Below are 18495 nucleotides of genomic sequence, written 5' to 3'. Positions count from 1 at the left end.
AACTGTCGTTCTCGTGGCCTTTGCAGCCGCAGTCCGTTGAAGGTTTTTTAACGTCAATGGTTCAATTCCTCGGCATTGTGTTACGGCGGTCAAAAACGCACCGAAACAGAAATCAACTTTCGGGTCACCACTTAGACAAAGTAGGACATGTATTGACCTAGTATGGTTCAGTTATTGAAATAAAAATAATCGTTAGACCAAATCGAATTCGTATACGATTGTTTTATATTCTTTACGAAAAAGATGTTTTGGTCACTGCCATTTCTGTGGTTGAAGTATACTAGTAATATCAATATTTTTTTTGTTCTCCTTATTTCATTTGTACCCCATATTTTATGATATACTTCATTTTATGTTCAACAATAATTACGATTTGTTCTTAATGTTAAACTTTCCCCCTCACTAAACATTTTATAGGTATTTCTTTTTGTTATTTACGACGATGGTTAAGACAAAGTATACCTACGAACTCTCTACATAGGTGTTCTAGAGATATTACAACGGAGAGGTTTTCACGTGGTCTAACTTACGAATGTTGAATTTGCTAAATTTTTCTTTACCACTCCTGGGGGATCTCCTCCAATCAGCGGGGGGGGGTGGAATTTAGTACAAGTGTACCTATCGGTGGCCCTTTGGATTTGTGTAAACGTGTGTTAGAACACAGGTTATATGAAGAGGACAACCACCAGTACGGTGTGGCACCGTGCACGTACGGTACGTGCTCAGTACCATTCTATAGACCTAATTTCTCCAACGAAAAGAAACGTTTGCCGTACTTTCTTTCCGGCTTTAATTACCCGGACACTAAAAATCATAAAAATTCGTCTTTTCCTAGTTATTAAACATTGCGGGAGCCTCACTAAAACAACTTTTTAATACTTTACCGGGAACTTCTCCTTTTTCCAAGGGGTGGGGACCAGGATACCACAGTTTACGGAAAAAATTCAGTTATTTATGAGGATAACACATAAAGAAATAAATATATCGACAACATATAAAGAAGACAATAAAGTACCTGTCAGACGAGACATATACCACGTGATGACACGTTAGGCTCGTGTTGTGTTCAAGGACCCTGACCTTGGCCAGGAAAAACAGGCACTCGCTTGTTTAATTTTTTTGCGGTCGAGATTTCTTTAATTCTTTTCTTTTTTACGTGTGTTTATAAATTACTTCGAGGGCCGTACCAAATGGTCTCGCGGGCCGTATACGGCCCGGGGGCCGCAGGTTCCCCACCCCTGCCATAGATCCATTACCTATTAATTTAGAAATTACATAGATACGGAGTGAGAGGAGTAGTTCTAGATTGGTTAAAAAGTTATTTAGATAACAGACAACAATATGTAGAATTTGCTGGTAGTACATCGGAGTGTATGAACATAGAATGTGGTGTCCCGCAGGGCTCGGTTTTAGGGCCTAAACTTTTTATTTTGTACATCAATGACATATGTGAAACGTCAACATTATTGCAATTTGTGTTGTTTGCAGACGACACAAATGTATTTTGTTCAGGAGATGATTTAAACATTTTAGCAAAGTGTATTGGACATGAAATGGTCAAACTTAAAAGATGGTTTGATGAAAATAAGTTAACCCTAAATTTGAATAAAACGAAGTTTATGGTTTTTGCTAATAGAAAAAAAGATGAAAACATTTCACTGTCCATTGATGGAGTTTTTATTGAAAGGGTTTCTGAATTTCGATTCTTAGGTGTGACGCTGGATGAAAACCTGACATGGAAATCACACATAGCACATGTTAAAACAAAAGTGTCTAGGAATATTTCTGTTCTAAACAAGGCAAAGTATTTGCTAGATTACAAGGCATTGAGGATGTTGTACTGTTCACTCATTTTGCCATTTTTCATTTATTTTATAGAAGTGTGGGGCAACACGTATATGAGCAACATAAAGCCATTGTCAATATTACAGAAAAGGGCAGTACGAATAATTCATAAAGCTGACTCAAGAGAACACACCAACAGACGTTTTTTTAAGTCAGGACTCTTGAAACTCAAAGACATAGCTGAGCTGCAGATATTATCAGTAAATCACAGGGCAAAAAGCAGAATGTTACCAGCATATGTTTGTTTTTGGATCAGACAAGGAAGACCACAGAAGGAAATTAAATTTTAAGCATCCATATGCAAGGACTACTCTTAAACAAATGTGTATTTCGGTGGTTGGTGTACAATTGTGGAATTCTCAACAAAAGGATCTAAAGAATTGTATATGTATTTTTCGGTTAAAGAAGTTGTATAAATTAAGAAAGATGGAACTATATGAAGCAGAATGTGAATAAGTCTATGTACTCTGGTCCTTCATGTTTTTGATGTCTTTGATGTGATGTCTCTTCTGTATTTGCGGGTCCCATTGCCATTGTTATTGTTGTTATTGTTATTATTATTATCATCATGGGTTGCTTTCCACCTTCTTCTCCAGTAGGACTCAGATGAGGGTGTTGCACTTTTCTTTTCCTTATACATGTGATGTTTTGGTGTTGTTTTGTTTCTTTCCGTTAACCGTCAAGTGGGAAATAAGTATTTGTGTGTTTCTCTTAGTATCCTAAGATACTACTACTACCGTTATTATGAAGGGCAGACCATCTATTTGTATTTATTTTGTTTTGTTTTAGAAAGGGGCAGGTCACATAAGATTTTATTCTTCTCCCTGCTCCTTTTCGCTCAATGGTAGAGTCATGTTTTGTGGCAATTGTTGTACATTTGGTTTTGCAGGGAGAAAAAGATTTTAGCACAAAGTTCCTAGAAGGCTACTCCCTCGAAACATCTCCAGTCCTTGGACTTCGTTAAGCTAATTAACCTTTAAACTATCAAGGTACCTTTTGAACGTCGTGTCAGTTTCTGGACATGGGTCTCAAAAAAGAAAAACACCCACCTTGTGGTACCTACCACCTAATGGTGTGAGACAGCAGAACGTTGCCGAAGTCAACACAGAGGCGTGGAACTTACTGTAAAGGGAACGAATCTCCAGTGATTATGTCAGAACACATTAAGGACCACCCTTAAGCCCATAAGAACACAACTCCTAGAGAAGAAATCCAATTAACGAGAGACGTGACGTCGTATGAATAACAAACCGTTCGACTGGTTACTACAGAAACATCCATGTAAACTACATCTATTACAGGAAGATGTCGTACTTACTCTAATCGACCGTTCTGACTACTTAAAAAAACACGAAGGATCACTATAAGGTAGGTCAATACTAGTCGACATCGTACGAGTCCTTTCTAAACTGTAACATGAACGACATACTCATCCGGAAAGGTGTAGAGATGACGTTAAGGCCAACTTAACACATGAAACCACGACGAGTGGCAGGCGAGACGAGGTTGACAGAAGAACAAGAAATCGCCGGGCAATTATCAGGTCGGGTCCTTGGACAGAAATGCCGTATACCCGGCAGACAAGACTGACTTACTGGAAAGGTATCCAGCTTTCGAAGGTATGTCATGCAGTATAAGGTTAATCCTTCAGATTAGAGTCGTCGCTACGTGTCGTCGAGATGAAGGACTTCCACACCGGTAAAAAAGTTACAGAAAGACTTCTCCTTATTACTATGAACCAATGACCTACGAGAAAACGTACTTTCGGAAAAAGTTCGACTATTTGAATAGAAGAAACTAAGGGTGTCTGGAGGTTTGAGAGCGTCTCTTGAAAAGTGAACAAACCAAACCTTCGAGTAACAACAATCCTTTCGTACGCGGAGGAAAAGGACGTCCAACATCGACGGAACCGATTTCTCAGACACGTTCTAAGCAACGTCTCGAGGTCCCAGGTTGCTTCCGCAGTCCAAAGAAGTGTCGAACGAAGGAACAGAAACGACTACATCCTGGCCTTCTTATCGGTTCTTGTTGTTAGATCAGAGGCCGGGAAAGTCGTACATCATCAAGAGGACCAAATTCGAGTGGTCACGTGAACTTTGATGACACAACAGTACTGGACCGGCGGAGAACCGGTAAGACGTACACGTACTAACCCTTTGTAATCAGAAAAGACACTTACACACGTTCAGCTCATAGTTCAGGAAACCTTAGAGTGAGAGAGACCGAGGAAAGAACCTAGAAACTTACGGTCGTGGAAGGTAGGAAAGATCTTAAATATCCGCATAAGCTCTACTATTGAGAGTATAAAATCCCAATAGTGTCGAGGAGGTACATTAAAGGTGTTTAGGAGGTCCCGCAAGACGTTGAATTTTCCTTTCCCTTTCTGGAACAACTCCACGAACACTCAGGAGACCAAAATAAACGTTCGGGTAAAATCGTGGAAAGGTAGTTTCGCCACCGTTAGAAGTCACCCAACGCATCGCCAGAGGTTGTACAGGTACCGAGAGACTTTTGGGGCCAGCCCCCCGTATACGACCGTCGAAAAATCGTTACAGAAACCCTAGTGGCAGAACATATGACAAGGTCCTTCATGTAGAATAGACGTCGGTGAAACGGACAAGACCTCGGACTGACACAACCTTACGGAATTCTTTTCTAGACTTCAGCTCGTTCAGTGGGTATTTTTTTTTCCTTTATAGTCGCGACACCCATCTTCCCGCTCGACGAACTGACAAAAGATGTTAGTACAAGACAATATAGTCAGACGAAGAACCTAATGAAACGTAGCGAGGAAAGGCAAGTATCAGGTCGAAACAGCCGACTACACCGTCGGTGACCGATACCATGAACTAAGGTCTCCGTAACCACGAAATCCAGATCGGAGGTCCACGACTTTATCTGGAAGACTCCCCCAAATGTACTGCGAACCCAATCACCTACCGACACGGCGCCGAACGAGAACACGCGGAAGAAAGACGGCACATAAACGTAACAGGTTTATGCACAAGTAACGTAGTTGAGAAATAGACACGCAGTTATCGAGAAGTATGTAAGATAGGTCGAAATCGCAAACTGTGACGATTTTCGATAAAATAAATCGAAGAAGAAAGAGTCGGGCTTCTACACGGAGGGAATTTACGGTTCCGAACTGAAACGAAATCGCTCCGTGGAACCAGGTTTACGACGTGCAAATGAAGCGAGAGAATCAGCACGACTCCTCTCTACGACAATCTTTCGCAATACTTCGGGACGAATAGATGACCTAGAAACGGTTTGTTGTCTATGTGATTCAGGTATTAACTTTTGTAGTACAACGTCCGGAACCACCATAAGAAACATACAAAGTAGGTGTTAATTAGGTGTGTAGTCGAAGTATAATTATTTCAAGCGTCTTTGAAGACTCTAACTCCGAGTTTGGGTCGAGCGAACTAGTTACCGAGAGAAAGAAGAAGCAAGTTTATTTTTCGTGTTGACTCGTCAATGTCAGGAAATTTGAGAAGTTTCTGACGGAACTTTCTCAAGTAGAACTCTATTGATAGGTAGTTCAATCTCCAAACGGGTAATTCCGAGGTTGGAAGTGAGTTAAAACCGCCATCTCATACATGAATTACATGGGCAATGCCAGGACGTAACTACGAGCACGACTCGGCGACGGAGGTCACACGACCTAGTCCTAACCAATATCGACCAGTGGAGTAATACGCACGCTGGCATTTGCGAGTAGAAGGTACACCCGCGACAGAAGTCGTGTCACAATAAGTTGGCCAAGCCGACCTGTGTTTCTGTTGTCGCAAAATGTCACTGAGCTTCGTGCCTCTCTGAGTCATGGCACTGGTCGGACGACACGGTACAGTTGCCCATCTCCTATTAGGTTTGCCAAGGAAACGGGTCATCGGTGCTAGTCTAGGTGAAAAACAAAGACAACGGCACACCGATGTCATCGGTGCTATGTCTAGGTGTAGCTGTTAAGTCACTATCAGTCCAAGGAATGTGCGATCAGTTATGGAGACGAGCAACAGCCAATGTAATCTTTGAATTACATCACCAGACGAGTAACAGGCACTCATGTAGTTACAAAGTTTCCGGTGTCTCAGATACCGCTCAAGTCTGATGAAAACTGGAGCGCATTATACAGTTTTTCATTCTAATGTTGAGAAACGAGCAAGGTAAGTCCCGCACGAAATAATCTCCAAGTTGTAGTCTCGACCTTCGGCCTGGGTGACGGGCGTGCACGTTGTAGACAGTGCCATAAACATTTTGTGGTGTCTTGGTTGATCAGGGAGGCACGTAATGTCTAACTCGCCAGTTAGTCTCGGAGACAGACGTGTTGAACCGACGAGCTCTGAGCCGACACAGTACGACACAGTGTCAGTAAAATATGGAGACCCCCGTAGGGCGACTTGTGGAGATTTCTAACGTAGATATTTTGAATGTATTAAACTTCGGTGTCAAATTCTCGGCGGATTGAGGTCTGTGCGTGTCTCAAGCGCAAGTTAGACGTTTCGTTGTTCTCGTTGTTATTTTGTTAATATGTTACTAGTTTTTACATAAAGATATTTGTGTTTATCATTTTATGAGGGAATGGTCTAGTTGTCTAAATACAAAAAAACTCCCCTTACCTACGGTTTAGAAAAATATAGTCTCGTTGTTTCGGGTTTATATGTAAAGAACGTTAGACTTTTTAGATTACTGTGGTAACGAGAGAGTATACATTGTACATATTAGTTCCCCGACCCATGGATTGGCTTTAAAGTAAAGTAAATTAAAAATAAACAGGGGCGNTTGCGATCTTGTTATAATAACAAGTGCACGTTACTGATGCAATATGGTTGAGACCATTCAGGCTTATTCTAGAGGGGTGCAAGGAATAGTCCAAGTAGTGGGGGCACTACTTGGACTATTCCTTGCACCCCTCTAGAATAAGCCTGAATGGTCTCAACCATATTGCATCAGTAACGTGCACTTGTTATTATAACAAGATCGCAAGGGCACTGGTAGCGATCGGAAAATTGAGTGTTGTTCAGTTTGTGTGTTGTGGAACATGCGTGTCCGTGCATGAAAATATACCACACACCCAATTACAATTGCATGTTCAATTCACTACCCTGGAAGTTAATACAGTTGTTAAAGTTGGAACAGCCTGTGGACAGCCGTTCTTCCTTGCATGTCAGTCGCCGACACCTTCTTACAGAGGACAGGCACATCTAGCTGCAGCACGACCCGTATATTTCCGCACGCCGTGTTCGCAAGACATATTTTTTTTAACATTTTCTACATGGTGGATAAATCCTTATATGCTCCCGGTAACACACTGAGCGTCAAAATTTGCCTCCTTATTACACTCACCCATACTTTAGTGGGAACAATGAGTCTGCGTCTTTGATGCACAGAGGAATAAACGCAGATCATACTCTGGCTGCAGCCTTTACCGGTACTTGCTTTTGATCAAAGTCAATGCGGAAAACCTGCACCCACACAGGTAGGTGGAGGTGAAGGGAATGAGCACTTTTACAGCCTTTTTGGCGAGGTGGGGGAACTCGGTCTCCACAGCTAGCCACAAGTGGGCAAGTGTCACTTTACTCGTCTTTTTCTCGTTCTTTTGTGTCTCACGCTGCGCCTCCCCTGAAGCTCTCTGGCGTCCCCCAGGGGAGGCGCGCCTCACACTTTGAAAACCGCTGGTATAGAGTATACATTTTTCGAAAAAGAAACTTGGATACACTCATAAAAGGCTTTACAGTGTGATCCTTGAATATTCAGCGCCTGGGGTATATTTTATAACTTTCAAAGAAAATCTCAGAAAATATTGTGCAAGTGGCCTTCACCGTTTACCGACCACATCTGCTATGATGAGGAAGATCTAATTTTACAAAGTGAAGCAAAGAGGTTCCTTTTTTTGTAACTGTATGACTTTTATTTTTTATAATTCTTTATAGATTTTAGGCAGCATACTGACCCTGTTTCCACAAAATACATATCTAATTCAACATGTTGCATGTCCTTAAAAAAAAATTGTGAAATGCATTCCAGTTAATGTAGAAGTAGTACCAACTGAGAAAGTGGAATAAATATCAGTAAACTAGGAAAGGCATTTCCTGCTGAAAATGCGTGCGAATGCTGTAAGCTGCGCAAATTTGATGCTGAACTTTGCTGAAAATGCAGAGAAAGCTGAATATTTGAATAGCTGACTTTATAAACAAGTGACTTTAAGCAATGAGGTTTAAAAGATGTGCAATAGTTTAAGTATAGTTGATACATCTCCACTAAGTATGTGTTATCCTGCAATAACTAGCTGATAAATTGTAGTAAGGTATAAAGATATTAACATGATGACTGTTGGAATGGAACCTGCAACCTTATAATTGAGAGACCAATGCAGTAACATAGAGCCACAGTCACACCTGGTACTAGGCAGTGTGGCTGGCTGTTTTAAAGGGTACATGAACAGTGGGCTCTTGAATGTGTAGTAAGAAAATAAAATAAAAACGCTGGGAAAAGCAGCAAAATATTTGAACTGCATGTTTTCGAACTACAACCATATGTCCCCAATAATCTGGAAGATATGTGGAAAATGTTAAAGTGTGTATGAGGTTTCCATCAGATAGTATAGAATAGGCTTAGACAGTCTGTTAAACTCCAGTCAGCGTGTCTGTGTCTGAGCACCTAATCATAACACCTGTGTCTGTGTCCAGAGATCAAAGGTTTCCATGGAGATGTGATCAGTGACAGGAGAGGGTTTCATGTGAAAAGTTCTTGTCACATCCTTGTCCTCAGACATTTTTTTAAAGTTCTATACTTAAAGGTGGGGTAGGTATGTTTGAGAAACCGGCTCGTGATACACTTTGTTATATTCCATGGAATGCTCTTAAAATCCCGATAGCAATGAATATCTTAAGTGCTTTGACAAAAAAAATCCATTAAAAAATGTCATCTGTGGAAGCCGTAGTACTGTAAAAAGCACGACCAATCATTTTAGCCGGCCCGGCTAAAATAACTGGATGGCCTACCTACCTGCCTGTCAGCCTTCCATCTGTGCACAAACTTATCTCGTGCCCTCATTGGTCATGTGCGCGTTCGNTGAGATAACTAAGTCAATATAATGAGATATTAAGTCAATATAATGAGATAGCTAAGTCAATATAATGAGATAGTAAGTCAATATAATGAGATAGTAAGTCATTATAATGACTTAGAGGATTTTTTTTTTTTTTCTGTGGCGCAAACAGGCTTCCATAATTAAAGGCATAAAAAGACAGAAATGTATAATTCTTTCTTTAATAGAAATGTTTCTTCTGCCCGTAAAGTGTCCAAACCAGGCTTTTCAGCGCATTTTAAAAACATAGTCAACCATGCCGGCTTCAGTTGGATTATTTATCAGATCGGTCTCCTCCATTTTGTAGATTATTTACGATTTTTGAATCCACATAAACACATCGGCAAAATCCGATTTACTTTGAGCATGTGTTTTAAACAGTTTAATCCCTTTGTGAATTGTTTCCACTTGTGCCCTCCTTTAATTTCTTCATACAGCGGGCATCCAAGTTAATTAATCCTGAGTCCAATAACCATCAAAGTCACTCCAATAGTGCTCCTTAATTACGCTTTCATCCTCCTTTAACAAAATACTTCACATTCATCCAGTTTGTGACAGTAGTTGTAGCATTTTTGAGACTTTTAAACTTGAATTACCGCTGTTGCGACCCCAAACCCCTTGTGTGTGTGTGGGGGGGCTCAACTTCCAACAGAAATCATTTGGGGGGGCTCTTGGGAAAAAAGGTTGGGAACCCCTGCTCTAGTGGGCACAACAAGGAACTGCAATCAAGTCAAGTTAGCGTAAATGCATCCATGATAACATACTTGAACATAAATTGATTATTGACTCCTCTAAAGAATATATATTCTGTGATGCTGTTTATACCTGTGACAACTGGGGAAAACCCATAGGCTAAGTCTGTGTTGATTTTAATCACGATAGTTTGCTCACCCTCTAGTGGTCACAGCAAGGAATTGCAACATACAATTAGTCACAATTGCATAAACATTATGGCATACTACCACTTCCGGTAATGGCTTTCAAAATAAAACTTTCAATGTATATAGGTGTAGTACGCCGCACGAAGGCAGTACATAGACATGAAAATGATTGGGCTGGCCATAAGCAATAACATGACAAATACACACTATTTAGTGTAATTATTTTATGTTATACAGATTAATTTTTTAGGAATTATTTTGTACACATAAAGGAAAATAAGCACAACATCCCAATAGCGTTTTCCTCCAATTTCCCATATTGTGTTGACGAGGAGATGCAAGGGATTAACAATAAATCACTACTGTTAAATCTAGGTAAAAGGCAAAACAAAATGCTCGCCGGTTGTACGAAGGGCTTACAGAAAATAATAAGTATAAAAGCAAAGTGCCAAGGTGTACAACAAGTCCTTACAACAAAAGACATAATGTTACAATAAAATAATAACTGTGCAGTATATGGCATTGTGCAATACAGTACATTACAGTTATGGCAAATAATTAAAAAGATAAAGTTAGACACTACAAATTATGGCAATACATGCTGGACTATCAAGAAATGTCACATTAAAAGAATATGAAGTACAACAATTTATACGAAACTACATGAACATATCCCTTCAAACAAATAAGAAGTGATACAATTTCATGGCTAGGCAGCAACCACAAAGGCAGAGAAATATTTACGTCTATGGGTAAAAGAAACAGCTGACAGACAAATAAAAAAAGTCAATTGATTAAAATGTTTATATTTTCTACTGATGATTGCCAATATCTGAGGCCTTTCCAAATGCTCTATATCATATCAACAGACTAATAGAAGCAATGCATGTAGGCTAAAAAAAAGAAAATGTCACATAATAATGTGTCAATTTAGTAATTATATGTGTTTCAATTAATGTTATCCGACACAAAATAAATATTTTAGCAGCAAGTAGAAATCCTATATTGGAAACAAATATTTCAGTTTGTTATGACGGGTGCAAATAACTACACATAAATGAGATAAAAATTGTATGCAGTTCTCAGAGCAGAAGAACCTAGTGGGGAATAAATGATTGTTCAAAAGATTTTAGGTCAAGTTTGAAAAACCTTTTTGCAACTTGATCAGACTTGGTCATCTGAAAAGCGTACTGTATGTAAACATATTGTTATCATTTACTGATAACCTCCAATGATCATGACACTTGTAGTCAGCTATTTGGAATCTGTAACAAAATACCTGGTATAACCTTTTAATCACATAATACTGCTGGTGAAAATAAATGTTTATTGAAAATGGATACTAAAGCTCAAACAGCAAAACAAATCTGCCATTTGACCATTAAGAAGGACAAATGGAGCCCTACTTCTATTCCTGGATGCAACAGGCAGAAAACTATACATCCTGTTGCATGGCTGACAATATCTCCAGAACGACAGCATCTAAAATGCTGGTTCCTGCAAGGCCAAACTAAAGTTGACTTACTTCCGTGTAGAGCTTAAAAAAAGGCATGGGGCTAGAAATGACTAAGAAGTGGCTTTATGCCATCTTAGAGGGACCTAGGCATTGGGGCTCTGCCATGTGTCCTCTACAGTTAATGACTACTAAGTTACCATGTGCTGAGCCCTCTCTAATTGATGTTGCAGCAGGTCAAGTAACTGATGGCTTTACCCTCACCAGGCATTGGGGCATTGTCATTGTTATCCAGCTTGTTCTGTTTGGCTTCTCGAATGAGTTCGCAGGCCAGGTCCAGGAAAAGTTTCTCAACATTGTCGGACTCTTTGGCTGAGGTCTCCAGATACAGCATGCTCTGAGACTCAGCGAAGTCTTCAGCCCTCTGTCTCAGGACCTCTCTCTTCTCTGACAGATCTATTTTGTTACCTGTAAGACATAGAGAATGTATCTGTCATCACATGTGACAAGTATCACAACACAGTTTGTGTGTTCATCAGGGGGTGGGGATGGAAGTATGGCAAATAGTTGAAGTGTTGATTTCATATCGTTTTTAAGTGTTGATTTCATATCCTTGATAACAGCAGCAGTTATTTCACTAGATGTACTGGTGTGAGCCAAAATGCTCACTAGTCAACTAGAAGGCGTTTGTTTTGGCTTTACTAGTTTTACACACTTTTATCAACTGGTTACCTAGTTAAGGTAAAAGTGTTACTAGTTAACTGTTTGAAGCCCCGTTTTAGATTAATAGTAAAGTTGTGAGGCTCACAGTTAGATGGTTAGTTAGTTTAGTTACTAGTTGAACTAGTAAAATTCAAAATCCTCAACAGTCACACTTTTTTGAGTGTCTTTTAACATTATTAGTTTACGAGTGAGGCTGAAAATGTTCACTTGTTTTCATGTCAGTAGTTAGAGTTAGAGTGGCAATAGTGCGGTGCCTGGCATCACTATTAGGGCTTATGTTGGAAGTTGTTGGAGAAAAATGCCACTAGTTGCTGCAAAAGACTGACTAGCACGAGTTTTTGTTCAACTAGTATGACAGAATGCCAATCTAGAGTGACCGAATGTCACACTAGTGTTGACAAAGAGCCAGTGGGCGAAACTGCCGTATAATATCAAGGATATTAAATTAAAACTAAAATGGCTTCCCATAATGAAAGTTGAGGTATTTGAATGCTTGTGTGTGATGATGCATTTAGGCAAAGACAGTGTCTAATATTTGTATTAAAATACAATTATTATGAAGTGAAAACCACACAACAAAATGTATGTTCAATTAAGTTTAAATGTAAGTGAAAATCTGTCCAAGCACACACTATTTTTTACAGTGTTCTAATGAAAAACACTAGTTAAATAAATAAAGGACCCTTATTATGCAATTTAATGTAATGTAAATTATTCAAGTGAAAAGTAAAGCTTCTTACCGACTAATATAGTCACCACGGTGGTGTTGGCATACTGCTCGATCTCCCTCAGCCACTCTGGAAGGCACCTGAAGGAGTCCTCACAGGTAATGTCGTACGTGAGAATGAGGGCGTTGGCACTACGGTAATAACTCTGAGTGATGGAGCGGAATCTCTCCTGCCCAGCTGTGTCCCATATCTGCAGCTGGAAAACAAAGTATAAGAAATCAGCAACTTTCCATCCAATTGTTACAAAACAAAAAGGAATCTGATTATGTATAAAACAATGTTTCAAAGTCTGGGTACCTTGACCTTCTCCCCTTTGATTTCCACTGTTTTAATCATGAAATCCACTCCAATAGTAGCCCCTTGTCCAGGTGGGAAAAGGCCCTAAAATGAAAACAGAAATAGAGAGTATGATACTCTGCAAATGAATTACTTCAAACTCATAAACTCAGAATCATACAAACCTGAGTAAAGCGCCGGACAAGACATGTCTTCCCGACTCCAGCATTTCCAATCAGAACTATTTTGAACAGGTAGTCATAATCTTCCATGCTCATGATAAACCTTAAAAAAAGGAAACAATGGGGTATAAGTAACATTGAACATGAAATCACTGCATTGCATGTGTCCAAGTGGATCACCTTATAGTGGATGCTGATGCTACCGGCACAATTCTGAAAAGTCCTGAAGTTAGACAGTTAAAATGCTGAGGAAACAATTAACCGTTGCATCCTCAGGAGGACAACAGCTGACATTTGAGCTGAATAACCTTCACTTTTTAGTTAAATATGCCCTTGTTCAGAGTTTCAGAATGTACATCTTAATTCTGATCTAGCTCTGTAACATACGGTAATACACTAACAGCACTGGAAAATGGCTGATATATTTTTATTTTAAATACTCAAAACTACTGATTACGTTCAACAAGTATCACTATTCTAATAAGGTAATTCGTTCTAGTTGCCCCTCCTTGATTCTGGTTTCATGTGTCATAAAATACACATTCTTAACTTGTTTTTTATAGTCTATCATTAAGGCCACTGACCACAAAGAGGACATTTTTGGTCCCCTCATTTCCTAATAGTTTTGCTTAGCAGTTGTCAGGGGGTAGTCGTGCACCCTTTTTGGATTATAACGGAGGCTGGAGACACGGTCGGAAAGATTAATCTGCAATATTAAACGCATATCGGTAGCTGATGGGTCTGTTGCTTCAGTCAGTGTCCACACATTACACAGTGAGATGCATGTAATGGATAATAAACTACAACTTTAGTATTCTCTGCAATAGATACCGTTACATTTGCTCCGACAGCAGCATTGAGTGGGGCCTATGAGTGCGTGAAAACGAAATACCTCATTGTAAAAGATAACAGAATAAATCAAACTGTTGCTTGCCAGACGATGCAAAACCCTGAATGGCACCCTGAATACAATGGTCCATATTCTATAGTTACAATTACTGAAATAATTTGCATATAATTTGTTGCCTGTGTCGCATTTCTTCTTCCGCCCTTTTTTTTAAAAACTTGTTTTGTAATGCAAATCAACACTATTGGACATTTTGCACAGACAGAATCTGAGTTACCGTTACGTTTCTTCCCAATAATGACTCGCTTTCAGCCTCAGTCGATGGCCATTAGGGCGAAGCTAGCGAAGGTAGCAACTAGCAGCTACCGTGCAACTAGCCATTTTGGCTAAATCTGTAGATGCAGGAGAGATATAAGTCAACTCTGCGAATCGAGAAATAGCTTTTACTTACCAAAAACAAGGGGATAACCCTGGACTTAAAAACACTTGGTATGCATAGGTCACCTCATCAAACAGGCAAAGCCACTGCTGGGCAGGGCATATTTCCTCTGTATCCTCAGCAGCTCAGCAGCATCAGCCTGTCTATAGAGGAGGAGGAGGAGGAGGACTGCACTCAGATGATGTCATCAGTTCACATGCAAAGATAACAACATCACTCAATGCATCTAGAGAATAAAATCACCCTAATGCAAATGTTCGGGCCTTCTCTTCACTTTCAATATATCTTAATTAGAAATCTATTCACGGTGAAAAATAGAAAAAATAAAAACAATTGAAACGTATAACATGACAAATGTGATTGATTAATTAATGAGCTCCTGGCATGTGTATAACCCAATTTGTATTGTGTTCTAATACTGCAATATTCCTTTATGTATAATTTGCTACATAGCCTAGGCCTACATTTGTTTAACATTTCACTTTGGTGAATCAAAGAAGTTGAAAAATAGCCTACATCTATGATCAATTTAAGTAGGGCTACTGCACCTCGGTGTTATTCTTATACGTTTTAACTAACTAACTAACTAACTAACTAACTAACTAACTAACTAACTCGAGAATTAACGAACTAACTAACTAACGTTACAACTAGCCTACTTGCTTAGCTACTGAACATAGTAGTGTACTCGCAGTGGTACGCCTACATTGTTAGCCTACCGTTGCTAATATGGCGATAAATGCTAACAAAGTTCAACTCGTATGGTCCTAATGTATTTATTTATATTTTTGAAGTATTTCAAAAGCTATCTGTTTTATACAAGGCAACCAACGACAGTAGTTTAATAGAGTTGCTTACAGCGAGCCCACATACTGTAACGTTATAAGAGGTTTAATGTAAATAAACCCTTTATTGTATGTGAATATGTTATTTCTTATAACATCTAATTAATGTAAAATCGTTGAAGTTAAATCACATTTATTGCTCAATGTAAAGTTTTACCTTCTGGCATTGGTTGCTAGGAAACAAGATAGTCGGAACTGAAGCGGTTCTCATGTGTTGTACCCGGAGGTTTCATGCGGTTGCACAGCACGTCCTTGACTTCCTACGAGAGGTAAAGGAAGCTATTCGGTAGGTCACTCATATTTCTGAGTAAAAGGGGGGAATTGTCATCATGTGGTTCTTACCGGAGGAGGCGAAGGATCTCCCTCCCCCGTCCCTCTTCAACATGAACTCGGCGTGGCTGGCGTTTTCAGCCGGACTTGCTTCGATGTTCCACAATGCCATCAACCACAAGCCACCTCTGAAATCAGGTTAGCATGTTTGTTAGCAGGCTTTCAGACGTTAGCTTCTCTACAGAGCTGCTCTTTCCTCTCAAGCATTATGCAACATTTAATCATAATTATTTTTTTTATTTATTCTTATTCTATCTATTTTTTTTAATTATTATTTTCTATGTGTTTTACTATGTTTTCTTATGTTTAGATGTTGTTGTTTAATCCGCTTGCTCTCTGTATTTTTAAGTGAAAGCACTTTGTAACTATGTTTTGGAAATGTGCCATATAAATAAAGTTTATTATTATTATTAATATAATGTATAAAAAAACCCTGCCCTGACATGGTGCACTTATAAGAGTCAACATTGTGTGTCATTGCTGAGCAGCTGAACGTTTTAAAAGGTTACACATCTCCTATGCTAGGCAGACATAGAGCAGACATACTGTAAACATGAATCATATCAGCCTTACTTAAGTCAATATTAACAATAAACTCACTCAACAACATTTCCAGTGTCTGTTCTTTGGTGCTCATTTTCTTTTAGATAATGATAATAATACATGGCATTTATATAGCGCTTTTCCTGGTGCTCAAAGTGCTAAAGATCCAAACTATATACTCAATCTGGTGGGATATCATTATGCTTGACTTATTTCTTTATATCTTTGAATTTGACTTAATTTAAGAACAAGGTAGCACTTAATTTGAAAAGCACCATGAACGCTTGTATTTATTCTTTCAATGCTAACCTTTACATTTATGCATTGTGTTGTGTGCTTAAATGACACTCATCCATGTCCATTTTCTTGTTTTAAGGTGTTCACCGACTTGTCCTAATGACAACAATTGGTTGGTACGTCGGCTACCATGTGACAAAAAGAGAACATTACTATTTTGCCAAAGTTGATCGAGATATGAAAGAGTATATCCAACTGCACCCAGATAATTTTGTTGCAAAGGGTAAGTGAAATATCAGTGTTTTTGCTCTTCCAGAAGACCCCGACAGTGCTCTTGATGTTTTTTCTATGCATGTTCATTAATATTTAACAATTACTGATTAGTCCCATTTTATCCACCTGCAGTGCCCTTTTCTGAATATATTTTGGCATTCAAATGCATATTTTATTCCTTCGTTTTATCATATATTTTATCATCACTTAGGACGATTATATGCGAGTTACAGACCACAATTATAAAACAGGATAATACGAGGATATGAAGCCCCATGCTGTGTATGTGTGCCGTTCTTTCTGTCGTGCTTGATGTTCACTTGGAGATTTTTAAGTCTTCACATTAAGTATAAGAACATTGTGACCCATGTTTATGTGAATTTAAATGGTTTCTTTCTGTTTTTGTCATCCCACCAGACAAAAAGACCTTTGCAGAGATTGTCGAGCCTTTCATTCCCGTTCGCTAATTGGCGTCTGATGAGATGGAAGAGGAAGGGAGGGAGAAAACACTTTTAGACTACCATCTGTCTTCAGTGGTCTTTTTGTGAAATCTTTCTGTCAACTATTGTACAAAATATTGTTATGTAATAAAATAAATACCCAAGTTTAAAATGTTCTCATTATTCAGAAGCATAGACATGAGTGTTTGCACATAAATCAATCCTAGAACACGGCTCGGTTGTTACATGGTCTTTTAATCAGTCAACCTTTTATATCTTCAACCATAATGTCCAATGGGCTATTACAGTTTGCAAATGAATGGATAGATTTGGCTAACATTGACAAAGCACGGTTGTTCCATATCATTTAGTTACAGGAATTGGGTCACTGAATGTAAACAGTTTGTGACAATCATGTGACTGTTACTTCTTGGCTGTTACATGTACAGCACATTTTAAAATCACCAGATATTTAGCTTAATGTCCACAAGTCTTACAGGTTTTTCTAATTTGCAACTCCAATAATGTCCATATATTTTTCAGTGAGACTCTGAGTCTTCTTGGTGAGGTCACTCATCACAGAAAATAGTCCTCTGAGGTGGAAGCCAAAGAGAGCCTCTGGATCTGTGTCCAACAGAGTCTCCAGGGTCTTGTTGAGTGCTGTGTTCTTGGCCTTGTGGTCATCCAGGCGAACCAGGTTGCTCTCCGCTGTGTTTCTTATGGCCTTGAGCATCAGGTAGTTGCTATACAGGTCTGTGCAGGACTCCTCTGCTGCCTCACAGTTCCAGAGGTCATCGGAGGGGACGTCTCGCAGCAGGCTGGGCAGGAGAATGGTCTGCTCCATGTCACAGACGGCTGAGCTGTACCGTCTCAGAGCCAAGAGGAGGCTGTTTTTGTTGAATTTGGCTTCGGCAGACTGCATGGTTCCAGTTGGATGTGGTTGGCTGTTTCTTTGCTGTGGTGGTCGACAGTAGAACGCTGTGTGCAGTGCAAAGACATGAGAGCACAACTGGGGAATTTATACGAAGAGCACAGGTGGGTTGATCCATGCAGTTACATAATTGCATCAGCCGAGGCATTTAGGAGCACGTCGGGTGCTATGTGGAGTCAAACTCTTATCTTTATTTGATTTACACAACCCAAAGTCATAATGTCTGACCACTATGTACCTAAATGAACCTCTCTCAACACTTTAACAATGTAGATCACTGTGTTTGCCTGACAACATTATTTTATTTTTGTATTCAATCATTTAAATTACATTTAGCTGAGGCATGTCGTTTTTTTTTTCCACAACAGAAAGAGCCTCAGTTTTAAACTCAGGTTCTGTTTACATTTGCAGGTCATCTTCGAGAATTGCTGA

General features: G+C 39.3%; 4 protein-coding genes across 4 annotated transcripts in view; 2 read left to right on the top strand and 2 right to left on the bottom strand.

The window, feature by feature from the left end:
• Positions 1–18495, top strand: part of LOC104956532 (ELKS/Rab6-interacting/CAST family member 1) — a 92725-nt gene that overhangs the window by 26964 nt on the left and 47266 nt on the right. The gene's annotated exons all lie outside the window — the stretch shown is intronic.
• rab30 (RAB30, member RAS oncogene family) lies at positions 10026–15485 on the bottom strand. Its single transcript, XM_010784023.1, has 6 exons — positions 15467–15485; positions 14477–14607; positions 13182–13281; positions 13018–13101; positions 12733–12916; positions 10026–11737 (listed from the first exon to the last, which is right to left on the bottom strand). Exons 3-6 carry the CDS (start codon positions 13272–13274, stop codon positions 11487–11489), a joined length of 612 nt encoding a protein of 203 aa, XP_010782325.1. The 5' UTR covers positions 13275–13281; positions 14477–14607; positions 15467–15485; the 3' UTR covers positions 10026–11486.
• ndufc2 (NADH:ubiquinone oxidoreductase subunit C2) lies at positions 15500–17304 on the top strand. Its single transcript, XM_010784024.1, has 3 exons — positions 15500–15777; positions 16559–16702; positions 17110–17304. Exons 1-3 carry the CDS (start codon positions 15639–15641, stop codon positions 17157–17159), a joined length of 333 nt encoding a protein of 110 aa, XP_010782326.1. The 5' UTR covers positions 15500–15638; the 3' UTR covers positions 17160–17304.
• thrsp (thyroid hormone responsive) lies at positions 17368–18161 on the bottom strand. Its single transcript, XM_010784025.1, has one exon. It carries the CDS (start codon positions 18052–18054, stop codon positions 17638–17640), a length of 417 nt encoding a protein of 138 aa, XP_010782327.1. The 5' UTR covers positions 18055–18161; the 3' UTR covers positions 17368–17637.

Source organism: Notothenia coriiceps, unplaced genomic scaffold (assembly GCF_000735185.1).
Source record: "Notothenia coriiceps isolate Sejong01 unplaced genomic scaffold, NC01 NC01_scaffold00026098, whole genome shotgun sequence".
NCBI lineage: Eukaryota > Metazoa > Chordata > Actinopteri > Perciformes > Nototheniidae > Notothenia > Notothenia coriiceps.
Note: the sequence above shows the minus strand (reverse complement) of the source record. Positions and strands in the feature narration are given on the sequence as shown.

Excerpts from the sequence above, each read along its gene's own strand:
- thrsp (XM_010784025.1), bottom strand. The coding sequence starts at position 18,054 with ATGCAGTCTGCCGAAGCCAAATTCAACAAAAACAGCCTCCTCTTGGCT.
- ndufc2 (XM_010784024.1), top strand. The coding sequence starts at position 15,639 with ATGTGGTTCTTACCGGAGGAGGCGAAGGATCTCCCTCCCCCGTCCCTC. Across the intron at positions 15,778-16,558 it reads CAAGCCACCTCTGAAATCAG|GTGTTCACCGACTTGTCCTA; the intron begins GTTAGCATGTTT and ends TCTTGTTTTAAG. Across the intron at positions 16,703-17,109 it reads AGATAATTTTGTTGCAAAGG|ACAAAAAGACCTTTGCAGAG; the intron begins GTAAGTGAAATA and ends TCATCCCACCAG.
- rab30 (XM_010784023.1), bottom strand. The coding sequence starts at position 13,274 with ATGAGCATGGAAGATTATGACTACCTGTTCAAAATAGTTCTGATTGGA. Across the intron at positions 12,917-13,017 it reads TCAAAGGGGAGAAGGTCAAG|CTGCAGATATGGGACACAGC; the intron begins GTACCCAGACTT and ends TTTGTTTTCCAG. Across the intron at positions 11,738-12,732 it reads CGTGGTGACTATATTAGTCG|GTAACAAAATAGATCTGTCA; the intron begins GTAAGAAGCTTT and ends TATGTCTTACAG.